General features: G+C 37.6%; 2 protein-coding genes and 4 non-coding genes across 8 annotated transcripts in view; 4 read left to right on the forward strand and 2 right to left on the reverse strand.

Moving 5' to 3' along the window:
* Positions 1-8365, reverse strand: part of SNAPC2 (small nuclear RNA activating complex polypeptide 2) — a 56964-nt gene extending 48599 nt beyond the window's left edge. The window contains exon 1 of one of the 2 annotated variants that reach the window (XM_053718274.1): positions 8264-8365. The gene's annotated coding sequence lies outside the window, so the exon portion shown is untranslated. The remainder of the gene's footprint in view (positions 1-8263) is intronic. The other variant, XM_053718275.1, reaches the window with a different exon arrangement.
* A 767-nt stretch (positions 8366-9132) lies between these two features.
* TRNAP-CGG (transfer RNA proline (anticodon CGG)) lies at positions 9133-9204 on the forward strand. The gene has a single exon. It is a non-coding gene; the product is annotated as a tRNA-Pro (tRNA).
* Positions 9205-9487: 283 nt separating this feature from the next.
* Positions 9488-9559, forward strand: TRNAW-CCA (transfer RNA tryptophan (anticodon CCA)). The gene has a single exon. It is a non-coding gene; the product is annotated as a tRNA-Trp (tRNA).
* Positions 9560-9919: 360 nt separating this feature from the next.
* On the reverse strand, positions 9920-10001 carry TRNAS-GCU (transfer RNA serine (anticodon GCU)). The gene has a single exon. It is a non-coding gene; the product is annotated as a tRNA-Ser (tRNA).
* A 461-nt stretch (positions 10002-10462) lies between these two features.
* Positions 10463-10600, forward strand: LOC128665361 (U8 small nucleolar RNA). The gene has a single exon (XR_008403119.1). It is a non-coding gene; the product is annotated as a U8 small nucleolar RNA (small nucleolar RNA).
* Positions 10479-27942, forward strand: AURKB (aurora kinase B). 2 transcript variants are annotated; one of them, XM_053718276.1, is made up of 9 exons: positions 10479-10603; positions 14590-14635; positions 14843-14990; positions 15094-15157; positions 17194-17391; positions 19515-19653; positions 26304-26452; positions 26528-26702; positions 26834-27942. In XM_053718276.1, the coding sequence occupies exons 1-9, from the start codon at positions 10569-10571 to the stop codon at positions 27008-27010; spliced, it is 1131 nt and encodes a 376-aa protein (XP_053574251.1). In that variant the 5' UTR covers positions 10479-10568; the 3' UTR covers positions 27011-27942. The 2 variants fall into 2 exon arrangements, with proteins under 2 accessions (XP_053574251.1, XP_053574252.1); XM_053718277.1 differs by lacking the exon at positions 10479-10603 and adding an exon at positions 11882-11968.
* The last annotated feature ends 1 nt before the right edge of the window (position 27943 follows it).

Here is a 27943-nt window from a genome sequence, read left to right on the forward strand (position 1 = left end):
TTTTAAATGCTAAATCATGCAATCATGACAAAAAAAACAGAATAAAATAGTCTTGAAAGGATCGTTCAGCTTTAAAAAAGGGACAGTCTACACCAAAATGTTTACTGTTTAAAAAGATATATAATTCCTTTATTACCCATTCCCCAGTTTTGCATAACTAACACAGATATATTAATACACTTTTTACCTCTGTGATTACCTTGTATCTAAGCCTCTGCAGACTGTCCCCTTATTTCGGTTATTTTGACAGACTGGCATTTTAGCCAATCAGTGCTGACTCCTAGGTAACTCCACGGGCGTGAGCACAATGTTATCTATATGCACACAGGAACTAACACCCTCTAGTTGTGAAAAAAAAAATCAAAATGCACTGATAAGAGGCAGCCTTCAAGGGCGAAGAAATTAGCAAATGAGCCTATCCAGGTTTAGCTTTCAACTAAGAATGCTGAGCAAACAAAGCAAAATTGATGATAAAAGTAAATTGGAAAGTTGTTTAAAATTACCTGCCCTATCTAAATCATGAAAGCTTATTTTGGACTAGACTGTCCCTTTAACATAACAGTAGTGGCTGTGTTTGCAAGCCATCTTAACTGATTACATTATCTAGATTGGCTACATTTTTCCAGCAGCAATGTGGTTTGTCCTCAGTAACTTGTAGAAGGTTCGATTTTTATTTTATTTTTTAAATTAAAAATATTACGTGACCAGACACACTGACTCATTTTTGCTCTGCTTTGGGAGTCGAGCCAAAGCTGATGCAACAGAGTCCTACCAACCTATCCTAATTGAATGCCAATTTTAAACTTGCCAGCTTTGAAAAATAATTTAGCAATATCTCAAAACAAAATCTTCTTTAACTCCTTAATGACCAACGTACCCTGTACGTCGATTGATTGTTAAGGGGTTTCCAAGAGCAGCAACACTGTGCTAGTACAGCAAGCCTCACTACCAGAGGCAAGCAGATATAGCGTGGTCTTGCTGACATTGGCAAGACCTGCGCTATAAACAAGCCCAATAAAGGGGGCTTGTTATGTCGGTGGTCGTTAAAGGGATATTAAAAAAATGCCCTTTTAACCTGATAAATTGCTTTGAATATCACATGCATTAAATTACAAAAAAAAAACACTTTTAAAACTTGCTATAGGGGTGTCCATGGACCACCCTCAGAGTCAGACATCTTGTCATCTTTTATTTATTTTATTTAAATTACAGTGTACTGTAAAATTAGTTTCCCCAAAATGTGTTTTCAGTGACTCTTTATAACAGCTGCAGAGTTTAAAATATATGGGAAATTGATCCTTAAAGTGAATGTAAATTTTGATGCTTAAGTACCCGTTTTTTAAAAATTTGATTAAATATAGGGGCACTTTAATTCATAAAAATTTACATCTCACTCGTGCTGTGAAAAAAAACGTACCTTTTAATCTTCACAACAGCTCCAGCTTCCTCCACCCGTCGCAAAGCCTCTTCCTGGGTCTAAAATTATGAATCCGGCTTCCTCCAATCACAGCATTGAATCCGACACGGATTCCCCTGGGGGGAAAGCCGTGATTGGAGGATGACCTATTCATCATTTCTGACATCAGAAATGGCTTGCAACGACCGGAGGAAGCTGGAGCTGCTGTCAAGTTTAAAAGGTAAGTATTTCTTCACAACAAGTGAAATGTAAATTTTGATGAATTAAAGCTCCCGTGTTTTTAATCAAATTTGTAAAAACTGGGCACTTTAGCATCAAAATTTACTATCACTTTAAGGTATATTTTGTATATGAAATCGCCATTTCTGTAAATAAAAACCACAACCCATTGAAATGGGCTGAGCTTGTAGGGAGAGCACACTTAATTAGCTTATCTGCCTATTTATTTACACAAAGTCTTTTCTATCTTATTTCTCACTTGTTTACTCAAACACCAATACATAGAGAGAACAATGGAAAATTAACATTTTAGTATGCATTTAGGGAACATAATTTTGTCTAAACCTTTTATATTTTCTTTAAATCATTATAGGTGGGGATACAATAGGAAAAATCTACTAATTCAAATGACAAAAAATATGAAAATTTAAGGAATGAAAAAAATGACAGTACACTGTTTTTTAAGCACCATATCATGTAGCAAATGTCATTGGTTCCTAAAAGCTATGCTATATAAATTCTTGTCACACATGCTACTTAGACTGTCCATCCGGCGCATCCATGAAAGTTTACTCTATCGCTGCTTCATGTGTGCAAGCTACTTCTATTGTCTTGCTTTGAGCTTAGAAAAGAGGAAAAGAGGGTGGGCGGCTGCAATACTTTCTACAAAAAAACTTCCCAAAGAGGTGAGGCTTAAAGGGACAGTCTAGTCAAAATTAAACGTTCATGATTCAGATAGGGCATGTAATTTTTAATAACTTTTCAATTTACTTTAATCATCAAATATGCTTTGTTCTCTTGGTATTCTTAGTTGAAAGCTGAACTTGGGTAGGCTCATATTCTCATTTCTAAGCTCTTGAAGGTTGTGCCTCTAATCTGAATGCATTAGACAGTTTTTCACAGCTACAGGGTGTTAGTTCATGTGTGCCATATAGATAACATTATGCTCACGCCCTTGGAGTTAATTATGAGAGGGCACTGATTGGCTAAAATGCAAGTCTGTTAAAAGAACTGAAATAAGGGGGCAGTATGCAGAGGCTTATAAACAAGGTAATCACAGAGGTAAAAAGTATATTAATATAACCATGTTGGTTATGAAAAACTGGGGAATGGGTAATTAAAGGGACAGTTCACCCAAAAACTTTCTCCCCTTTAAATTATTCCCAATGATCCTTTTTACCTGCTAGAGTGTATTAAATTGGTTGCAAGTAGCTCCTTTACTCATATTTCAGCATTTGAAATAGCTGATTTAGCTTGTGGTTTCCCAACCTATACTGAAAGTTTTGATACTGGCGTATACGCTATTGAATAGCCTAAGTAAACACAGCCAGCAGAAGAGATTACAGTTCCAGTGGGATGCAGGATAGTTAAGTAATAAAATGATAATTTTCCATTGTTCTCTCTATGTATTGAGCTTTGGTGCTCCAGACAAATATAAGATAAGGAAGCAAGTGTGTGTACATAAAAGTGATAACATAATGAGATCTGATATTATCTGAAGCTCAACCCATTGTAATAGGCTGTGGTTTCAAAGCACAAAACCAGCTACTTCATATACACAAATAAACCCGAAAATGCAATTTCTCAAATATTTTATACTCTGCAGTTGGCATAACAAGTCATTTAAAATACATTTATGGAAAAACAATTTTACAGTGTACTGTCCCTTTAAGGGATTTTCTATCTACAGTAGACTGTCCCTTTAATGGGGAGGGCGGCCAACAGATTTATGAAACAAAAGTAAGAATTAAATCCAATAAATTCAATATATATTTTTTTTCAAAGTATATATTTTATTTTGTATTTTTAATCATAGCAATCTTTATTTGCGGCTTTAAAGAACTGCTTTTTGAATGACCCTTTAACTTGTGCAAAACACTCTGTTGATTAGTTAGGATGCTTAGTAAGTAGCACATTGCTGACTGCAGCAGCAAATGAAATGAACTTTGAATGCTTTAGATTAATTACAGCTAATGCAATAGGGGAAACTAGCTTGGCTTCCTTTGTGTAACGACAAGAGATATATGTGAAAAATGAGAAGTGCTAAGGTCACTTTATAGGTCACTAGTCAGACGTCACTATGTTATTCAGCGTTCTGTAGGTCGTGTCCCCAAACTACATAAACGTTAGAAGAAGTCACTGATTACGACAACCGATTAATATTTAAAACCTAAAGTCTAAACAACAGGCATCATGGGCTGTAATGTCAAAAGGAACATCCAAATTAGAAAAGATAAAGTTTAAAGGCACATTAGACTAATTTTATATAGTCACATAATATATATCAGCAAACAAGCACTTAAAGAGGTCTGGATGCAAATTACATGTTAGCAAAATTTGTATATTTTTTTGTTTTTTTTTCTGCAGCCCAGTGAATACCTCTTGACAAACTTCTATGTTCATATTCTGTGTATAATGTTGCAGAGTCAAACATTTTTTTAGACAGGGGTTGACAAATCTGTTTAAAATTTAGGAGCCAGTAATAATATTTAGGAGCCAGACAGTGGTATTTGTATATAGATATATGGAAAATAACACAAAATGTTAGAAGGCAGGGGTACATTTCTAGGAGCCAGTGGCTCCCTGGGTTTGCTTGAGCCCCGTTTTAGAATCATGTAGGATGCAGTCTAACTTGTCTAGAGGAAGTTCAATTTTCCCCTCTGGAGGATTTATTATTTATATTACTGAAAAAGTGGGCAAAAAATTCAAGTACACTATTACTTAAAGGGACAGTCTACACCAGTATTTGTATTGTTTTAAAAGATAGATAATCCCTTTATTACCCATTCCCCAGTTTTGCATAACCAACACAGTTATATTAATATACTTTTTACCTCTGTGATTACCTTGTATCTAAGCATATTCTGACAGCCCCCTGATCACATGACTTTTTATTTACAGTATTATCTATTGACTTGCATTTTAGCCAATCAGTACTGTGTTGTGCTGACTCTGAAATAACTCCACTGGAGTGGACACAATGTTATCTATATGGCCCACATGAACTAGCAGTCTCCTGTTGTGAAAAGCAAATAAAAAAGTATGTGATAAGAGGCTGTCTGCAGTGGCTCAGAAACAGGCAGAAATTTAGAGGTTTAAATATTATAAAGTATATTAATTTAACAATGTTAGTTGTGCAAAGCTAGGGAATGGGTAGTAAAGGCAATGTCTATCTTTTTAAAAAATAACAATTTTAGTGTTGACTGTCCCTTTAAAATTGAACATTGTATAGTAAAATATGTTTTAGTTTAATGCCCTTTTACATCCTTTTAAGTTTTGAGGAGAAAAAGAAGAGTGATGTGACAGACACATCCCCATGCTCTGACTTTTATTATTTTTACATTTGGGGGGCTTAGTGTTTATCAAGAGCAAATGATGGGTCCTGCTTGTCTGTAGCTGCTAAGGCAGCTGAGATTGAAAGGTTTGAATCATCCCCAACCAAGCCAATTCACTTGTAGCTGTACTAACCCTGCCCTTTTGTGACAGCAACACAAGTTTGTGGAGATGTCACTGGCACTCTCACTGAAGGCAATGTTGTCGCCCACTAGGGTTGCCATGCTTTCCTCCTGCATGAGTAAGAGCTTGTCATTTGCACAGAGGCCGCGATGGGCCTGAAAACGGTTCGCCATGTGCATCAAACCGTTTAAAGCATTTCCTTTTTGCACAATTATGTCTTTTTAAGAGGGCTGCATGTGGTTTACTACAACATATTTATTTTTTACCTCACATTCTATTATTTTTTCCTACTAAACTACATTAGTTCATGAACAAAAAAAACTGTGGAAAATGTATTTTAGTAAAGAGCATTGAAAATAGCCAATACCTAAAATGCATTTAACTCCTTAACGACCACAACGTACTGTGTACGTCGCTGGTCGTTAAGGGTTTTTCGGACCCTTAATAGCACGGGTCTTCTCGCCAGCAGCAAGACCACACTATTAGAACCTCCCTCAAGCAGCCGGCCTAGAATAGCTGGCAGCGAGAGCCGTGCTATTAAAAAAGCAAACCCCATTGAAACAACAGCGACTTACCGGTACATTGCTGGTTGTCAAGGGGTTAAAAATGGCTTAATAAACATTTCTGGCTAGAAACACAATTGAGGGTTATGGATTACTCGTGATAAATGGGTTGTCTTTCTAATTGTATTGCTATAAGCTTAACTGGAAGATTCTTTATTGTTGGATACTATCTGACAATGACAAGTGATGTGTGCGGCCGCCAATCACCAGTTAGCTTCCAGTTGTACATTGCTGCTGCTGGGCCTACCTAAGTATGCTTTTTAACAAAGAATATTAAGAGAGCTTAAACATTTGATAGCAGAAGAAATTTGAAAAGTCTCTTAAAAACACATGCTCTATAAGAACCCTGAACGTTTAATTTTGACTTTCATATTCCTTTAAATAATATATAGCTGGAACTTTAAGATAGAAAAAGCAGATTCAAAACCATATGTTCTCAACATCTTTAAAGAACTTTTTTTTTTTTAAGCGGAAAAAAAACTTGAAAGCACAAAAACAGTTAGCAGAGTTAGTTATTACAAAGTTATGCAAAACACATAGTTAAATAAATGGTTAATTATTATATATATGTGAAAGACAAGTATCTTATAGGGCTGACAATCATTCTTTAGTAGTGTCAAATATAGGTGAAAAATTCACAACCAAGTAGGCAGTCTATGCAACGGTCTCTCCAAAGACACAAATTGCATTATGTCCCTTTAAATTCCACTAATTTAAAGGGATAGTCTAGTCAAAATTTAACTTTCATGCTTCAGATAGAAAGTTGCTTATAATTGCATACTCTAATTTACTCCTACTATCCAATTTCTTCGTTCTCTTGGTATCTTTATTTGAAAAAGCAAGAATGAAAGCTTAGGAGACAACCCATTTTTGGTTCAGCACATGGGTAGTGCTTGCTGATTGGTGGCTACATTTAGACACCAATCAGCAAGTGCTACCCAGGTGCTGAACCAAAAATGGGCCAGCTCATTCAAATACAGATAACAAGAGAATGAAGAAAATTGGATAATAGGAGTAAATTAGAAAGTTGCTTAAAATTGCATGCTCTATCTAAATCACGAAAGTTTAATTTTGACCAGACTATCCCTTTAACATAAAGGATGTCTAGCCACAGGTTTGCAAACAGAGAGGCCAATAAAAGTGGCTCCTCTGACCAACCTGTGGCAAGCCACTTCGAATTGTTTAAGCACAGTGCATCCTCTCTGAGAACTATGATTGAGAAGTACGAGAATTATTGAGGTTCAAACATGGCCATAGACTTTGGCCTCTTTCATGGACGTGGAGTACTGCTGCAGGGTCGCTTGTCACTAAGTGAAAATACAGCCTTTCTGATGTTTCTCAAACCTTTCTAGATACTAGTGTCAAGCACATAATTTTTGATGCAATTACATACATCTTGCCGGACTGTCTCTAATGTGTATATATGTAACTATGCTCATAATGTGTTGCCTGTTATTGATACCCGTTGGTAGTTTTATCGTGGTCCAATAGACAAAGTCTTCTTTCTATTCCATTGTTACCAATTTTTAATTGTTTTGTATATATGGTTGATTACATTTTTGTAATTATTTTACCGAGTTGATCTATATTAATATGGATCTGTACCATGCACATACCCTTTAATCATTGTGTAGGTATAAGTAACATGTAGACATTCTTATTTAATTAACTTCATGGTCACATTTCTATTGCTTATAGATACTGCAATTTATACCAATTTAAATGGACAGTAAAAAGAGAAACTTAAATAGAGGGCTCGACAAACCCAGGAGTCAGGGAGCAACTGGCTCCTAGAATTTTACCCCTGCAGGCACCCAAAATCACTACAGTACTTGCAAACATGCCCACCTGACGAAATACAAAGGGGTTGATTTATCAACCCCTTCACCCCGCTACGGCTGCAGGTTCACACAAGAGAACCTACAGTCCATATTTATCAAGCAGCGGTCATCAGACTGCTGGTTCCCTAACCTTTTCGCCACCTCTTAGGTGGCAAATTTCAATCTCCCCAGTCTTGTCCGACCGGGGACATTGACAGCTCCTGCCCACGCATGATTGGCTGTGCGGGGGCGGGATGCATGAGAGCGCCAAATAGTGCTTGTGTGCAATGCTGAATTCCAGTAGCGAAATTTAGCCTGCCAGAGGCGAGCTGCGGCGGACAGTGGGCGCATATATGTATATCACATATACACAGACACTCACACATGCAAACACTCACACATGTACAAACTTGAACATGCTTTGAAGGGCAGACACACGAATATACACATTCACAGACACGTACATACACAGATACTCAAGCATGCATGCAAAAACTGACGCAAATACACAGACACTTGCACATACAGATACATGTGCACACATATTATACAGAAAACACAAACACGTATAGGAAGATACATACACAGACAAAACCCAGCCAAACCCAAAACATCAACCCATTCCTGATGGACAATTAGTAAGAGTGACACAAACAAAACAACAAGGATTCAATTAAAATCCCTTTTGTTGTGACACATCTCCCATAAAGGTCTATTGTGTTACATTGTTCAATAAATACTGTCGGGTAGCGTTATTGTACAAAATGGAATGTAGTAAGGTATCTTACTTATTATGGTGTTGTCATCTAAACATGAAGTGAGTGTGGCTGTTTCTTCCCACTTGCGCCTTCCTGCGGAATCTCGCACTGCACTGTGCTTGTCAGCTTCCGCCCCTCCCGGCTGTGACGTCACCTCGAGGAACTATTGGTCCCGCGGCTTTTAATGTAAATGTGTAGAAATTTATTATATTTCCATGATTCGTTCTGTGAAACGTTCTTCTTATACAGAGCTACACAAGTACACAGTTCTTATATAATGATAGCTATATATATAACCGGAATTCTAAGGTTTCTCCCTCTTCCATTAAAGGTTCCACGGGGAAAATAAAATAAATATAAGGTGAATGGACAGGTGCTCCACTTTGATTCCAACATTGCTCACCCCAGTCCTACACAACCGCCCGCCATTGAAAACAACCGCAGCCATAAGAAAGGTGGTTATTATATGAATATTAATTCTGTCATTTGTATTTGTTTATCTAATATGTCAGGTAATTCCACATTACAAAATTAGACGCACTTTACTGTTTTCTGCAAGTTGTTTGCTTTGGGTGAATAAAAATTATAAAACACATTGGAGTGGTATTTTATATTTATTGTTACTAAATGGGGAAATACACGATCTATTAGTTAGATTTCATCTTATGAAAAAGTTGTGTCTGTCTCTTTTTACATTTTAAATAAAGGCATCATTTTAAATGTCGGTGTTCGAATTATAAGGAATGTATTTGACTTATTTTTACATATATATATATATATATATATTAAAAAAAAATCTGCTATATTGTGTTATAGCTACAGGAAAATCTTTGTAGTACGTAAACATATGTTTTAGATTTGCTTGTATTTAAGCATAGAATCACACAAGAAAGTCACATGGCTCGTTGGTCTAGGGGTATGATTCTCGCTTCGGGTGCGAGAGGTCCCGGGTTCAAATCCCGGACGAGCCCATTTTTTTATGTTTATATATTTCTATTAAATAAATGACACGAGTAATAGCGGTTTTGTTTTTTTTGTATTGTTTTACTGTAACTGCAGGAATAACGAACCCAAATTATAATGTAATATCAGTCCACAAAAAATATACATTTATATGGACATACACAAAACATAAATTATCACTTTTAAAAGAAAAAATAACACATTCAAATTGTCAAATTAACATGTAAAGAAAATGATATATGTATGTATATATAACATGAAGTGTATCAGAAAGCATATTAATGTATCAAGGACCTCGTGGCGCAACGGTAGCGCGTCTGACTCCAGATCAGAAGGTTGCGTGTTCAAATCACGTCGGGGTCAATTGATTCTTTTATTTTAGTCCAATGTGTTTTTTTATTTAATAAAATACAAGTGTTGAAACGTTCATGTTTCATATAATATATGAATACGAAAACTGAACTATAGATATAGTTGCCTATAGTAAGAATACACCCAAAGTGCCTTTGACACACACATATTCTGTTTTATTTCAAGTAAATTATTCACATTTGTTAACATGTTTATGCCATATACACATTGTATTAGGTTACGAATATAACTGCTGCAAAATGAAAGAAGGTTAATGGAACTGCCTTTAAATAAATAAGAAACTGAACTGCTAAAATAAGTTGAGTGAAAACAATGGAAATTATTTAGCACTCGCGCAATAAAAATAATTATCGACGAGGATGGGATTCGAACCCACGCGTGCAGAGCACAATGGATTAGCAGTCCATCGCCTTAACCACTCGGCCACCTCGTCTTCATGAGAAAGCGTTACACTTTCTATCCTGGTGTGAAAAAAAATGTTATTTAATTATTTTAAGTTTTAATTTTTTTGGTGGGGAGTTGAAAAGTTTCTATGAGCGGACCTATTTATCTAATAGCCTCTGACTCGGAGTTGGTTTAAGGAGGAAAAAAATCGTTGCATAGAATTGAGTATTGAGATAACGTGAGACTATTCAGGAATGAAGACAACGCTGATTGCAAATGAGTCGCGTGTATGCAAATTAGATAGCAGTGCTTGCTGGGAGTGTAAAAATTTCAACATGACAATATGTATATTGTTTATACATGTATATGGTTTGTTATTTACAAGATACATAATACTATATATATACATACAGAATAGTTAATTGTCGAATTCGATTAAAATTTAAAAATCGCCAAAACCTAAAAAAGTATGATTATGGGTCGGGTCGTATTTTGAGAGTGCTGTTAGTTACATCAGTGAGGTTAATCCTTACCTGTTCCTCCTTAGGGAGTAACAGACATGATGAATGGAGGAGGCTGAGTATCTGATTACACGGATCTCCCACACCTTCGGGATATGACGACGCATCCCGAGGGTGATATTCTGATAAGGTTAACCTTGCCGTCTTTTATAAGTGTAAAATGATAGAATAAACTGTTCTGTGTGGAACTAGAAATTATAATAGACAAGTTTATAAAATGCATTGCATTCTTATTTAATGATCTATTATAATCTAATCTTAAATAAACATTAAGCACTAAGTTGATGCTTTATAGATTGTCTGATGTATTATTGATTTGTATGAGACTATCATGTAGATGTATTTTGTGAAGTTTCATTAGCTGTTAAAATATTGCCAAAATAAGTGTAAAATGTTAGTGTCTATAAAGCAATGTGAGCTGCCATGTTGTAACTTAGGTTACCTTCTCTGCTGTGGCCAATTAGGGACAGTTATAAATAGGTAACTAGAGTGTGCAGCCAATGGCTGTGTGGAATATAAGTCTTCTGAACTTCCATTTCTAACAGGAACAGAAAGGCTCACAATTTCAGAATGGAATTACAGGAAAAGGGGACAAAAAATAATGCAAGTATAGTCCAATGTTTTTATATATATGATTTATCATTTTAATATCCCTATAAGGGTGACTTATCCACATTGTAAATTTTGGTTAATAAGATACATGAAACCACTTTTCTTTTATGATTCAGAAAGAAAATACAATTTTAAACAACTTTGTTGTAGAGATAGCAATAAGGCATCTATGGTACAGCCACCAATCAGAAGCTTCTTTAAATATGTCATCCAATAAAGGATATCAAGAGAATTAAGCAAATTATAGATGATGGAAGTAAATTGGAAAGTTGTTTAAACTTGCACGTTCTTTCTAATTCAAACAAGAAAATTGGGTTTCATTTCCCCTTAAGGCAATTAAAATGTTCAAAAAAAATAAAGGAAAGCCTGGATAAACAACCCAATTATTTGTTTCTACACACTAATTACTTATTACATAACTGTAAGGTGATAAATGATGATACGTGTAATATTTTACACGACACCCATGTTATACCACTTTCATACGCAACCACCATTTCGTAGGACAAAATGGCGGTGCCCAGACCTTGTTTTGCCGATTGGATAAGGTTTAATGACGTCTTAGGGGCGTGTGCGTCAGTTTTAAATCCCTAACAACAGCAGGACAATACAGCCAATCATTAGAATAGTAAGCATTTTCAATAGCCAATAAGAATAGAGTAAGGTATTTCTATGTGTGGCATCTGGTACGGAAATGATCTGAAACAAATGGAAAGAGGGCGGCGTGTCTGTCCAGACAACCAATAGAAAAGCATCACGGTCAGTTAATCCAATAGGAGTTCAAGTTATCCCAGTCAAGCTGCCAATCGGAGGAATACATTGAGGCGGCGGTTTTAGTTTGAATTGGTGTCCTTTTTGCATTGAGCGTGCGAGAAGTTATCAGGTACTGGGGCTGCGGTTTGTTTCTCTCCGTGATCTAATGGTTGTACGAGTGGGGCAGAATGCTATAGACTGAGAGGTGACCGAGGTGTTAGTTGATATTTACATAGTGGGTATTTATTGTTATGGTAATAGCGGAAGCCGGTGTAATAGGCGAGTGGTGGCTGTTTGTGTCTAGAGCAACAGAACAATGGGGTCGATCACAACCACTTATAATTTATATTATAGTTTAGTTTGTACGGTTACGAGTTCAGGAGGCCAGAAACGATAATTAATACAAAAAATAATTTTCCCACAGAGTTTAATAAAGCACGTTTTGTTTATGCCCTAAGTTTTAATTATGATCTTTATTTTCCTGGTAATTATCTGATCTCGAAATCAGTATTAGAATGTGTTGGCCTTGTAATAGTGGCTGGTAGCTGTTAAAGGGACATTCCGATTAAAAAGTTAGGCGTGTTTGTATGAAAACTAACTTGTATGTTTGCTAAAATGGCTCCCCGCTTTTCTTGAATTTGCTTTTATATAGGTTCTGGGTTGGCTGCAGTCTAATGCTCTTATGGCTGCATTGTGAGGGCAGTAGGGAGCACCCCTAGGTAGTGGCTATTTTTATTAGACCGTATTTTGTTGGGTTTTCAAATAAGTCTTCCTTTTAATGATGTCACATTTTGAGAGAGATTGGTTGCTATGCTCCACAGTGTGGCAAGGTTTTTGTTGGTAACATAAAACATTGAGTGTGTAAGGAACACAAAAATTGCATCTCTAATTTTTTAGGGCATGTCATTTATCACTAGTGACACTGCTGGGTCATGCAACTAGAGCTGCTGATTGGACCAGCAACAGTTTTTACTCTGAACCAGCAATTCTCTGTGGTTCCTGGGCCGCACTTTAACTTTTGGGGGGGTTAAATGGTCATGAAACTTAACTTTCGTGATTCAGATGGAGAATATCATTTTAAACAACTTTTCAATTTACTTCCATTTAATTTGCTTCATTCTCTTGGTATACTTTTTTTGAAGGGGCAGAAAAGCACTACTTCAAGCTAACCGAACCCTATGGGTGAGCCAATAGCATGAGGCATATATGTGCAGCCATCAATTAGCAGTTCCTGAGCCTACCTGAGTATCACTTAAAAACAAAAAATACAGAGGGCAAAACAAGTTAGATGATAGAAATATTAGAAAGTTTTTTTGAAATTGAAGTCTCTGTTTGAATCAGAAAGAAATAGGTTTCATGCCCCTTTAAACAATTAGCAGTGCATGGTTGATGGTGAACACATTCATGCTCTAACAAACAACTGAAGCATTGCATCAAGCGATGCTGGAACACAACAGCTCTTTATTTTTAAAACCACGTGGAGGCCACTTAGATTTGTTTTTTAAATCCACTGGTGTTAAAGGGCCACTAAACCCAAAATCTTTCTTTCATGATTCAGATAGAACATACAAATTTAAACATTACAATTTACTTCTATTATTTATTTTGCTTCATTTTTTAGATATCTTTATTTGAAGAAAAATCAATGCGCATGGGTGACCCAATCACATGAGGCTTCTATGTGCAGCAACCGATCAGCAGCTGCTGAGCATATCTAGATATGCTTTTCAGCAATGAATATCAAGAGAATAAATCAAATTAGATAATAGAAGTAAATTCGAAAGATGTTTAAAAATGCATTCTCTTTCTAAATCATGAAAGAAAAAATGTGGGTATCATGGCCCTTTAATTTTAACACTTCTAAATAACATAACATTGACCATGGCTACCTGCATTGCTCACTATTTTTATCATTGCCACATGTACATATTTCTGGGTTCGGTATATGAAAAATTATGCAGTCAACAGCAATAAACACATTTTGTTCTGACAGAAGTACCTGGGACTTGTACATGTGCCGATGCAATGTGACTCAGAGGATTGGGGTATGGAGAGAGAGAGAGAGGATATACCCTTCAGTTTTATTTATTTTTTGCTTTGTTAAAGGGCCATTATAGTAACCCTCACAAAGGGGTTAAATACATAGTAGAATTATTGCTAAGAGTCGCAGAGCACTGCTGATGCCAAATAAGAAACTGATGCAGATCCAATCATCTGCGCTATTTGCATTGCTCAGATGTGGAACTAGTGTCACTGATTGGATCAGCAACGTTTTTCACTTGGGACCAGCAGTGCTCAGAGTCCAGAGCTGTATTTTCTACTGTTTAACCTTTTGTGGGGATTAAACAGGCAATAGTCTTGACATGTTCTGAGCGTGTAACTTTTTTTTTTTTTTTTTTCTTTCTTTTATTACTATGTGACTCCTCCAGGTATTTACCCCATTCTGCAGGGGGGTGATTATGGAGGTATAGTGGTTATGGGGTGACAAGTATGTGAGTAGCCCCTGAAGTATTTATTACGCTTCCTGTCTTGTGTGGTAGTGGGGAAATTATTGGATGATGTCACTTTAAAATGTAATGCACAATTACAGTTATTGGCTGTAGGAAATTAACAGTAGATGGCCCCCATGTGTTATAAACCACTGAATAGTACAGCCTAAATATCTGTTGGAGCCTCAATCCCTAATATCGATTGTCTTTCCATATATTTCCCCCCCATCTACATTTAGTAATAATCTCTGTTCTTGTTTAGGATGTCCTACAAAGAGAATGTCATCCCTTTCTCCAGTTCTAACAAGGTATGACGGCCATTGTTCTGAAGGGGGCATTTATAAAGCTCCAGTTAAAAGGCATTTTCACCACTTTGAGGGCACTTTCAAGTTCTTATTTTATTACATCTTTTGTATAGGATTTACTAAAGCAGTTTTTTTTTTTTTGGGGGGGGGGGGTGGTTCTGGGAGCTGTCTTTTGTTGTCTTTAGTAAAATTGAATTTTTGCTTGTACAGTTTACCACCCCATCTAGTGCCTCAGGGGCTCACCGTGTCCTGAGGAAGGAACCTTTTGTATCTATGTTCACAACACCATCAGATTCCATCCTTGCACAGAGAACACAGATGTCTCGTATCACTCCTTCCACTACCTCCCATGTTTCAGGTATTTTGTCCTTTAACCAATATTTGTCTTTTCAACCGTTATATCATACATAGGTATTTGTATAAATATATTCTCATAAACGTATCATTTCTCCTATTTGAAGGAATTGCTGGACGAGTGGCCGTGAATGCTGATAGCTCATCACAAAGCACGGCTGTTGTAGAATGGTAAGCACTCCTACTAGTCTAGTGAGCAAGTTTTAGTCATATGGACTACTGTTACATCTTATTGGATCTCACAAACTGAAAGAGCAGTAAACGCCTTGTAATTACTTTGTCCACAGTCTTCAAGTAAACTAAAATTCTGGTTTAGTTTTGAGGCTGTTTTATACTATGGGGTAGATTTACTAATGTCTGTTCGACATGATACGCTGTAGCGTATCATGTCCGACAGACATTGCTGAATGCCGACAGCATACGCTGTTGGCATTTATCATTGCACAAGCAGTTCACCAGAACTGCTTGTGCAATGCCACTATTGGCCGCTAGCGGGGGTGTCAATCAGCCCGATCGTACAGGATTGGGTGTATTGAAGACCTCAGCATCAGAGCAGGCGGACAAGTTATGGAGCAGCGGTCTTTAGACCGCTGCTTCATAACTGCTGTTTCCGGCAAAGGGGAACAAAGGCCATTCAGCCCTTGTTAAATCTACCCCATTATTTGCTGCCATTTACCATTGTTTGTAGCCAAACTCCACCTACCAGTTGACTTGAAGGAATCAATTGAGATCTGATGGTGGAATAGTCAAGGCTAGCCTCCGCCATTATGTTGGCAAACTTCATTGTTTTACAGCTCTTAAAGGGCCATAATACCCAAATGTTTAAACACTTGAAAGTGATGCAGCATAGCTGTAAAAAGCTGACTCGAAAATATCACCTGAACATCTCTATGTAAAAAAGATATTTTACCTCAAAAGTTTCTCAGTAGCCACATACCATTGTAAAGGATTTCTAAGCAGCATATTAGTATGTCTGTCCTGGGACAGCTGAAAGGATGAGCCTCGTGCACTCTCATATTTCCCTATTCAGATTAGGGAAGTTTACAATGAAATCTCATGAGATCACAGTAAGAGTTCGTGACCTCAGCACTGCTGATTGGCTGCTGTTCATTTTTTTTTTTTTTTTTTTTTTTTTTTTTTTACCTGCAGCTGGGAGCAGCTGAGTAACTTTTTTTTACACAGAACTTACTCTGCTGAGCTGAGGAGATTGTGAGGTAAAATCTTTTCCTTTTTTACATAGAGATAGATGCTCAGGTGATATTTTCCTGTCAGCTTTTTAGTTATACTGCATCAGTTTCAAGTGATTTAGCATAGGAGTATTATGTCCCTTTAAAGGGACATAAAACCTAACTTTTTTTCTTTCTTTCATGATTTCGAAAGAGCATGTAATTTTAAACACTTTAATTTACACTCTAATTTACTTTTATCTAATTTGCTTCTTATCCTTTGCTGAAAAGCATATCTAGATAGCCTCAGTAGCTGCTGATTGGTGACTGCACATAGATGCCTCGTGTGATTGGCTTACCCATGTGCATTGCTAGTCCTTCAAAGTATATTTAAAGATTGAAGCAAATTAGATAATAGAAATAAATAAGAGCGTTGTTTAAAATTGTATGATCTACCTGAATCATGAAATAAATATTTTGGGTTTAGTGTCCCTTTTATCTCTGTCGTTTGAGTTAGGGATAGGTCACATGGTGGGCCTTGCAAACCTATGAGTTCTTAGAACTGGAAAAGGTCATTTTTATCCTTACTAGAAGAGGATGCAAAATATCTAAAAGTAAATAGCTATATTGGGGTTCAAAATTAAACATACCCGACTCCGAAAATTCAAATATAAACTACTTTCCAATTTAATTGTATCACCAAATTTGCTTTGTTCTCTTGGCCTCCTATGATTAGGGGTATGTCTAGGTAGGCTCACAAGTAGCAATGCTCTGCTGGTGATTGGTGGCTGCACATATATGCCTTTTTTTGTCATTGACCAGATGTGTTCAGCTAGATCCCAGTAGTTTGCTGTGCCTACTCTTCAATAAAATATACCAGTTCTTTTAAAATGATCTGCTGTCTGATTCATGTCTTAATTTTAACTTTACTGTCCCTTTAAATCTCCTTTCTAATAGGCTGTATTAGAATGGTCCTTCTCCAATTGTTTATCTGTGCGGTTGGGTGTTTTTTGTTTTTTAAATAAACTTTTTTCTCTCCAGGCCCAAAAGGAAGTTTACCATAAATGACTTTGATATTGGTCGGCCTCTGGGCAAGGGCAAGTTTGGGAATGTGTACCTGGCCCGTGAGCGACAAAGCAAATTCATTATGGCTTTAAAAGTGCTGTTTAAATCTCAGCTGGAGAAGGAATCGGTAGAACACCAGTTGCGAAGAGAAATCGAGATCCAGTCTCACCTCAGGTGCTCATACATAATATTCTGTGTTTCTCTTTTTTTTTTTTTTTTTTTTTTTTTTTTTTTCCCCCTCCATCTTGAAGTGTCGTTTAATTCTTACTTTAGCTTCCTTTTACACTTTCATGACTGACTTTATCAGATCTACCTCTTTCTCTTCATCTCCTTTGTTGAAACTAAGCTCCTTGCAACAGTTTATTTGGAAATTAACGTTGGCGCTTTGATCAGGTAATATACGTATGCAGTACGGACTCCTGCGTATCAATTGGCGAACCCAGGGTCTGGTGCTATCCCTTTTTTAAAATGTGAAAAAAGGGGGGATTTTAGCACTATACTACTAAACATCTAACTCTATAGATGTTATTTGTTTATAAATAATGCAGTGAAAATAGATCTTAAAACTTGTGGGCACCGTATGTTTCCGAATATGGTGGTTATTTAAAACCTTCTATATTAAAGGGACATGAAACACCAACATTTTCTTTCATGGTTTGGAAGGAACATACCATTTTAAATAACTTTCCAATTTACTTCCATGATCAAATTTGCTTTGTTCTCTTATCCTTTGCCGAAGGAACAGCATTGCACTACTGGCAGCAAGATGAACACATCTAGTCAGCCAATCACAAGTGACGTGTGTGCAGGCACCAGATTTGCAGCAGCTTCCACTAGTGTAGGATATGTGAGTACTCTTTCAACAATGGATACCAGGAGAACAAGGCATATTTTAAACTAGAAGTGAATTTTTATAAGTGTATTAAAATTACATGCTCTATCGGAATTATGCAAGTTTTAATTTTGACTTTCCTATCCCTTTTTATATGAATTCTTGTAAAACTTTTTTTATAGTACATTGTACTCGGCATCAAGTAAGCATAACACCTTACACTGATAAAAGGCCCAGCTTTTGGGGCAAAAACACGTTAACCGCTCTTCAGCGTGATGCACACACCATGTTTTTAGCCTGAAATTCGAGGGGGTAGGATACAGTTGTTTTACTTGAGACTTTTAGTAGTCTATTTTCACTGCAGCACTTTATAGATTTTATCTCAAACCCCCTTCTTTTTGATTTTGTATTGCAACAGTGTATATCATAGTGTTATACATTGGTGCAAAGGCTGTTTCCATGTGGTGTCCATGAAGCAGGAATACTCCTAAGGCTACCTAGGTATGCTCGTCAACAAAGGATACTAAGACAATGAAGATAAGTAATTCATTTGATATTTGTGCTCCTTTAAAATAGGTAAAGCTCAAGGGCTAAAGTGTTAGAATATGATCTGTGATGTAATTTTATAAAAACAAATGTAACGCCCCTCAATTTTTACAAATGCCTCGTTTTCTAATAAGCTTTTGGTTACATGGAGACCTGAAAACTTTGTGTTTTAATAGTATGAAGCTTTGACTAGTTTATTTGCTGGTTTTGTATATTTTCTTAGGATTACTTCACATTATCTGCGGTGTTCTCCACATAACAATTTTAATGGATGCACCACCTAGCTGACTTTACTGACCACCCGGCTAAAATTTTAGACAATGTTAAAGGGACAGTACACTGTATATTGTGGTTCCCTTCGTGTGTTTTTCTTTTTTTTTTTTCTTTTTTTACCAGCTGCAGAGTATAAAATGTATGAGAATTAACATTTTATTACCTTATCTATTCTATACCCCACTGGGAGTGTGATTTCTTCTGCTTGCTGTGTTTACACAATGTATCTATAGCTTGGACCTAAGGCTCAAAACTTTCAGGATGGGTGGGGATACCACAGGCTAAATCAACTATTTAAAATGCCAATATAAGGGTAAATGAAATAATTGTAAACAATTTAATACACTCCAGCAGGTAAATGGATCATTGGGAACAAATTTAAGGGGGAGACATTTTTTGAGTAACTGTCCCTTTAAGCTATAATTAACTAGTGTTAACATTTTACCTGTTTATTGAACAAATTATCATTAAATGTTAAATTATGCAATTTGTGCTTTTAGATGGCAACAATATTAGAATGTATTACACTGCCCCCACCTAGTAACTTTATATTGCAACCCGGCTGGCTAAATTTCTTGTAAAGTACACTGATCTGTACTCCTGTCATTTTATAAATGTGTAACCTCAACTCCATTTTTTTTCTTAGGCACCCAAACATTTTGCGCATGTATAACTACTTCCATGACCGTAAGCGAATTTACCTAATGTTGGAGTATGCACCCCGGGGAGAGCTATACAAGGAATTGCAAAAACATGGACGATTTGATGAGCAGAGAAGTGCTACAGTGAGTAAAGAAGTGCATGGAGGAATAAGCATTGACATTGCAAGATTTAATTGTACTTAAGGGGTCACTGAGATTGTTTACTGTAGTATATCCATTCATAACTGTCTGTAGCCAGGGTCAGCTGAGAGATAATAACCTAGGGAAACTTGGGTTATAACATGGTGGTTCCCATAACTATTACTATATAGTGTTTTGTATATGTCTATGGTGATTACATAAGTCTGTGAACCCTGACTTTTTCCCAGTTTGTTTGTTTGATTATAGCTTGCATTTGTACAGCTGTATTAGGGACCCGGGTTTTGAAAGATACCTGGGCTTGTCCCATTTGGCCAGATGTGGTGACTAACTCTTCCAGTTTTGCTTTTAATCTTAGCTGAGAGCTTGTAAGCGAGTGCTGGACTTTCTGTGTTGTATTTCTTTCTAATAACACAGTGAGTCCACGGATTATCTCTAATTACTATTGGGAATATCACACCTGGCCAGCAGGAGGAAGCAAAGCACCACAGCAAAGCTGTTAAATATCACCTCCAACCCCAGTCATTCTCTTTGCCTACGTTAAAAGCAAGGAGGTGGTAAAGTTTAGGTGTCTGTAAGACGATCCTTCAATCAAGAGTTTATTATTTTAAAGCACAGCAGGTTTGCTCTGGTGTTTTTTTTTTTTTGTTTGTTTTTTTTTCTGGGGTCAAGCCGTAGTCCACATAACTCTCTTTAGTAGAGCAGTGGTGGCTTTTAAAGTGAATGTAAATTTTGAATCGGTGCCAGGTTTTTAATAATCCTATTAAAAACATGGGCACTTTCATTCATCAAACTTTAAATTACACTGCTTTTGTTAAAATACTTAGCTTTTCTTTCTGCAAGCCGCTCCAGCACTTTCTCCGCCCGTTGCAAGCCTCTGCCGACGTCAGAAATGATTATTCCGGCTTTCCACCAATCACAGCGTGGTTGTTGGGGGTTTATTTTTTAGGCAATGATTCCCTCGGGGGGGAGCCGTGATTGGAGGATGCCAGAATCATCATTCCTGACGTAAGAAGAGGCTTGCGACGGGCTGGAGGGGCTTGCAGAAAGAAAATGTAAGTATTTTAACAAAAGCAGTGTAATTTAAAGTTTGATGAAAGTGCCCATGTTTTTAATAGGATTATTAAAAAAAAAAAAAGGCACTCATTCCTCAAACTTTACATTCACTTTAAGCATTTGGGAACTTGTGGGATATAATCCCCACTGCGTCTCTCAATCAGTTATTGCTGCCCTAACATGAAAGCCTGGGTAAGATTATTCAGTCTTTCGTCTTTCCACAGGTCCATGTGAGGGAGGAAGCCCTCTCAAACCAGATGAGCTGCCGGGCAGACTTACATTGAGGTAAGTACCAATTTTAATTCTCTTAAGGAAGAAGGGATATCCTTGCACTTTAACAGTTAGATCTGTTGGACTTTAAAGCAATCATCATATTATGGGTAATTGATATTGTGGCAGCTTGGTGCGGGCACTGGTTACAAGTTTTTAGAGACTGCAACTCTGATGGAGAACTAAAACTTATAGTGGAATTTTTATTGAGGCTCAGTAAAGTCTTTGGTGTGTTTTTGAACTTTGTTAAAAGTCTCCTGGACAGGCAGTATAATGGCGACCGGGAGGTTCTCTTAGACACGCCCACAATGGACGGGCTTTCTCTGAGGCAGCAAGATTTTCTTTTGCATGCTTTCTTTCCTCTTCTGGTCTATCGGATGGTAGAGGATCCGTTGCGGTTCGGCCCTTCGGAAGGACGGTGTCAACTATCGTTTGTGAACCGGCTAGTGCAGCTGTGGTGGTGGTCCGGATCTCTAACTGCTATTGAATCCGGCAGGACAGGTGGGCACCTCAGCAGAGCCTGCTGAGGTGTAGAGGTTGCCTGATTTTTCTAGAGTCGCTATTCTGCTGTTAAAAATTAAGTGTCAGTTTAAAATTTAAAGAAACCAGTAAAGGTGTGTGCTTTTTTGTTTTTTTTTCTTAATAAAAATTAAAGTGGAATAAGGTTTTTTTGCTTGGGGGATTTTGTTTTTGGGTAAAGATGGACCCCAAGATGCCCTGCAAAATGTTACTTGTGGTTTGTGTTTTGAGGCTAATGTGGAACCACCAATCCCATTTCCTCATGTATTGAGAGAACATTACAGGGATAGACTTTTTGATACTGAGCCATCATCTAAGGCGGAGGTTGTTCAGGAGTCTCTTGTTCCAGACATGCCGCAGCTTTCTCCAAGTTTTCTAAATGTTGTCGTCCACACATGCAGTGCCCTGCGTTTCCTCTCGCACTCCAGTTGAAGTTACTTTACAAGACACTGCTACCCACATATCATCTGCAGTAACTGATGCGCTGTCTGCCTTCCCCTTGTTGCAGGGGAAGCGCAAGAGGAACGGTAATGAATCGGTGAGTAAGGTTTTTGATAGTCGTGGCTATTCAGAATGCTCCCACTCAGAAGTCTGAAGATACTTCGGTAGCATCGGAGGGTGAAGTCTCAGACTCAGGACAGTGCAATTCCTTCTGCTGACGCTGAAGTTGTATCCTTCAGTTTTAAGCTAGAACACCTCCAGTTGTTACTTAAGGAGGTTTTGGCCACCCTGGATGACTCCGACATGACTGTCGTATGTCAAGTAAGCTAAACAAATACTTTGACGATCCTTCTGTGGTGAAGGTTTTTCCAGTGCCAGACCGGCCTACAGAAATTATTGCAAGGTAATGGGAGAAACCTGGTATCCCTTTTTTCTCCACCCCCCAATTTTTAAGATATTTCCAAAAGCTGACTATAAAGGAGTCTTGGCAAACGTTCCCCAAGTTGGAAGGGACATTTTTCTCTTTGGCTAAGAGAACCACTATTCCCATAGAGGATAGCTGTTCCTTTAAAGATCCCATGGATAAGAAGTTGGAAGGTACATACAATTAAATTCATTAATTGAAACTAACGTCCATCCATCACTGATAATATTTATATGACAAGGTTCTAAAGATAAAGAGGTCTCAGGCTGCGCCGGGTGTCCCTAGAAGCCTGGCTCATATCCAATTCGGCTTCAGACACACTCTTATTTGCCCAGCTATCTATAGTGATGGCCAAATGGTGACAGTGAGTATGATAGTATAATAACAGCCTGTTCATAGCTACAAAGTAATAAGTTAGGTAAACTCGCACAGCAGCCACTACATCAGGATGTGCTATTTCCGGAAGCGCTATCATGCCAAGCCGTGTTATTACTTTGTAGCTATGAACAGGCTGTTATTATACTCGCGCACAGTTATGATACTATCATACTCATGTGTTTCAGCATTGTGGGCTGTGCATAACAGCCTGTACAGCCTTATGTGACATAGCGGAGCCTGTTGTTGCCTCTGGGAGGTTTGCATAAGGAGCAGCAGGCAGTGGGCACTGAACACCGTGCAGACCATGGGTGACCGTGCCTCTTTATTAATCTTTATTAAAGTTCTGCTTCTAACTACAGCTGCGCTTATGTAATCTAGCTGCCCCCACTCAATGCCTGATATCCCAATCCGCTTGTCCCCCAAGGTACACAATATTACACTCCCGCTGTCCTGCACGGTCCCCGCTGCCCTTCTCACTCCTGCAGAACTTTACTCTTGCGGGGCTCAGTCTGGAAACGGAGGGGGACAGCTAGCAGGCAAGCAGCCAATTGGAAGGGAGAAACAGGGTGCAGGGCACGGTGAGTGAGATCCCCTGCACAGTGGAACAGTCAGGGAGGGGATTGTAATTTACATGTATTGGCGGCTATAGCATGGGGGCTGGCTGTAAGGACACTAGCTAGGGAGTGAGGAAAAAAGCCTTGCTTTTTAGCTAGTGTGTCCTACGAACGTATTCTTATGTAGTTAAACTTTATCATCAATTTTAGAAGCTTTAGCAGCAAAATGGCTAATACATGTCAATTACAAACTTTATCTTCTTTGAATTCTTCATTTAAATAGCCCATATTTTTTTGAGTGTATAATGTTCCTTTAACTGCCTGTGACTGAAGACAGCACAGCTTCCTGAGAGTGCTGTACTTTGAATATTCCCTGGCTAATCATATCGAACATTTTAGTTTTAAATAGTGTTAATTGTGCTATTTTTCCCATTTGACATTGAACTTGTACTTTTTGTGTTTTTTTTTTTTTTTGTTTTTTTTTTTGTTTTGTTTTTTTTTAAATATATAGAGCTTAACTTCAGTTAGTGCTTTTCATCAGATCTGTATGCAATCTTTTTGTTCTGAAACTAAATGCTTGTTAGTATAACTTATAAGGCTTTGTGAACCGAAAGCACTTCCTGGCAGTCCCACGCTGTGTCCAAAACTATAATAACCTGGAGACTGTTGCAGGGACCAAATGCATTTCATCATACATAATAAAATAAAAAAATAAATACACCATTGCTACTGGAACGCCCCATTCTACTCCAGATGAATATGTGGTCTTTTTTTGAGCATACACATTTATGCCTGCTCCCTGCTTGTCCTCCAGGTGGCTAATTATCTCTGCAAAATATTCTTAAATAATGGTTTATATTTAAAAAAAAAAAAATACTGCTGCTTATTTATTTTAGCACTTGACTGTCCCCTTAAAGTGAAGGTAAACTTTGAAAGAGCCCGTTTTTAAAAAAAATACTATTAAAAACGGGGGCACTTTCATTCATCAAAGTTTAGAAGGCAGCCGTTTTAATTTAAAACTTACATTTTTGTTTTTTTCACAGTCAGAGCAGCTTCCCCCACCCAGAGATCCTCTCTTCACACGTCATCCATGAGTAATCCAGCTGCCTCCAATCACGGCATGGCCTCAGGTAATGACTACCCTGGGGGGAAAGCCGTGATTGGAGGAAGCTGGATTACTCATTGATGACGTGTGAAGAGAGGATCTCCGGGTGGGGGAAGCTGCTCTGGCTGTGCAAAGAGGTAAGCTTTGATTTTTATTTATTTTTTTATTTTATAAAAGGCTGCTTTCTAAACTTTGATTAATGAAAGTGCCCCTGTTTTTTTAATAGTATTTTAAAAACGGGCTTTCATTCATCAAAGTTTACCTTCACTTTAATGGGACATAAAACCCAAATTTTTCTTTCATTATTCAGAATGGAATATACTTTTGTAAACAGCTTTCCAATTTACATCTTATCAATTTTGCTTCCTCTCTTGGTATCCTTTCCTGGAAAAGCAACATTGCATTTACTGGGAGCTAGCTGAACACATTGGTAAGCCAATCACTAGAAGTATACATGGTATACTTGGGTATGCTTTTAAACAAGATACCAAGAGGACAAAGCAAATTAGATAAAGGAGATAAATTTGAAAGTTGTTTAAAAATCAAATTCTCTATCTGAAGCATGAAAGGAAAAAAAAATGGGTTTCCTATCCCTTAAAGTCTGACAATGGCCCTCCATCTTCTTTGGGGAGGGGGGCGGTAGTAAAACATGCACAAACTTTTACTTTAGTACTTCTGTTTTCAAGGATACCCAAATGCAAAATGTTTGCTAAAATTCCATAATTTTTATAAACCATTCATCGCGGCCACTCGACCACTACTGCAATTTATGTGCATGTGCCAGAGAGTCTGCAGATTTGTTTACTTGTCTTTGAGCAGCTTTTAGTACCTACACAATTTTTTCAACTGAGCCAGCAATACTGCTTTTGACTGGCCATCCCTATCACTCAAAAAAAAAAAAAAAAAATGGTTGGGAAACTGTGCTGAAGTTACTTTGATTGAAGGGACATTAAACCAAATTCTATTAAATTGACTTCATTCTCTTGGTATCCTTTGTTAAAGGAGCAGCAATGCACTACTATATGAATCATGAGGTTTTAATTTTGACTTAAGTGAATGTCTTGTTTAATGAGAGTGCTCCGTTTTTTAAAAAAATACTCTTAAACAGGGACTTTCATTCATTAAACTTTATATTTAATGGGGGGGGGGTTTACTTTTTTTTTTATGAAAACAGCCCAGCAATCCACGCCTGCATCTCCTGCTGTACTTGGCACAGTAATGACAAATCTGGCTTCCTCCAATCATTGCGTAGCTTCACAAGCTGAATGCCTTGTGGTGCACACAATGATTGGAGAAAAAACGGTCACTTTCTCATTAAACTTGATATTCCCTTTAAAGGGATATGAAACATAAATTTTATTTTGTGGTTCATACAGTGCATACTATTTGGAAATAAAACTTCCCAATTTACTGTTCCTATAAAATTCTGTGTTGAAGAGATACCTAGGTAGTCATCTGAAGCACTACATGACAGGAAATGGTGCTGCCATATCTAGTGCGCTTGCAAATGGATAACATTCTTGCAAAACTGCTGCCATACAGTGCTTCAGAAATGGCTCCTAAGCATACGTCCCTGCTTTTTCAACAAGATACCAAGAGAATGAAGAAAGATTTCTAATAGAAGTACATTAGAAAGTTGTTAATCACATGCTGTCTGAATCATGAAAGGAAAACTTGTGATTTAATATCCCTTTAAAGGGACAGTCTACTTGGGTTGTGTTTTTTGTAGAATGTCGCTTTATGGGAGGGGTTTTTTGGGGGGGTTTAAATGTAACACCTGTTTTTGGTCTGGTGCCCCTTTAAATGACAGTATGTTGGCAGTAAATGTTAATAGCAATAAGCTTGCATAATATATCTGTACAATTTAACTTACATTAATTCTCTTTAGTTCATGGAGGAACTGGCTGATGCACTTCTGTATTGCCATGAAAGGAAAGTTATTCACCGGGACATAAAGCCTGAAAACCTACTAATGGGATACAAGGGGGAGTTAAAAATAGCTGACTTTGGTTGGTCTGTGCATGCTCCCTCCCTCAGGTAATTATGGCACTCAGCATGTGATGTATACAGTTCAGTGTTCATGTGCAGATACTCATTCAGTCTTTTTTGCAGGCGACGGACAATGTGTGGCACTCTAGATTATCTGCCCCCAGAGATGATTGAAGGGAAGACTCATGATGAGAAGGTGGATCTTTGGTGTGCAGGTGTCCTCTGCTATGAGTTTTTGGTTGGGATGCCACCTTTTGACACCCCATATGCCCAAGAGACCCACCGGAGAATAGTAAACGTAAGTTGCTAGACAAGATATTGGAAGTCTATAGTCTCTTTCGGTCACCTTTTTAGTTTGATCCTTCATGCCCCATTATTTTACCTTGCATTCACTAACCACATCCGTACATGCCTCTTCTCTTCCATCAGGTTGACTTGAAGTTTCCCCCATTCTTATCTGAGGGGTCAAAGGATCTTATCAGCAAACTACTCCGTTATAACTCATCACAGCGGCTCTCTCTAAAAGGTGTTATGGAACATCCTTGGGTAAAAGCAAACTCCCGCCGTGTCTTGCCACCTGCCTATAACTCTGTTCCGTCGCGCTAGGCCTTGGTTCCTAGCATGTTACATTGCTCCTTCTCTGCACATTGGACTTTGGTGATTGAGCTGATACTGCTATTATAGTACATTCATTGGGTTGGCTTGTATTATACATACCTACATATTTAATGTATATATTCTTTTACAAAGTTGAATCTAACTCTGCCAGAACCTCTTGTAGCGTTTTAAGTGCAGGACACCTAAGGCAAGTGGCACATTGACTTGCCTTTTTTAAACGTTCTCTCCTGAGCTGTGGTTTGCTAATTTTAATTTTCTCAACATAGACTGACATTGTGAACAGTGATCACAACACAGTGGCACGTGGATGTTACTTTCTATGAAGTTAAACATGGACAATTACTCAATTAGACAAAAAAATTCCAGTATATTTTTATTGAAACCTTGGTGTATAAGAATAAACAAAATGCCACTATTATCCTGATGCGTTTCAGCCTTAGACTCTAAGGATATGAAAAGTCTGCAATAAGATATCCTGATTTCCCCAATGTAAGAGGCGCACTTGATACAAATGGTTTTTAATATAAATAGTTGTACATATTTATAACTGTTGTGAGTTGTTGGTAGTGACAGAAAATATATTTTTGATGTTGAGTAGACCTGTGCATTCGGGAGTTTAGTTTGCTGCCAAATGCGTCCGCTCGCGGTATTCGGCTCTTCGGAGCTGGTTTTATTCTTGTGATAGTGCGACACTCAAATCTGGATCCAGCTCCAAAAAAAAGCAAAATGCGCCTGTCGCATTTGGCGTTGAGCAAAACTGGCTAATGCACAGGTCTAATGTTGAGTGTAAGGGTAAGTTATTTACCCAGATTGTTCTTGTCTGATTTGCTTTTATTCTTGTTACTGTCAAATAGCTTTTATGTGTAATCAAGTATAGCAAACATAAGATCACACATTGTTAATAAAAATGATAAAATGAAG

The sequence above is a fragment of the Bombina bombina genome, chromosome 6, assembly GCF_027579735.1.
Source record: "Bombina bombina isolate aBomBom1 chromosome 6, aBomBom1.pri, whole genome shotgun sequence".
Taxonomy (NCBI): Eukaryota; Metazoa; Chordata; class Amphibia; order Anura; family Bombinatoridae; genus Bombina; species Bombina bombina.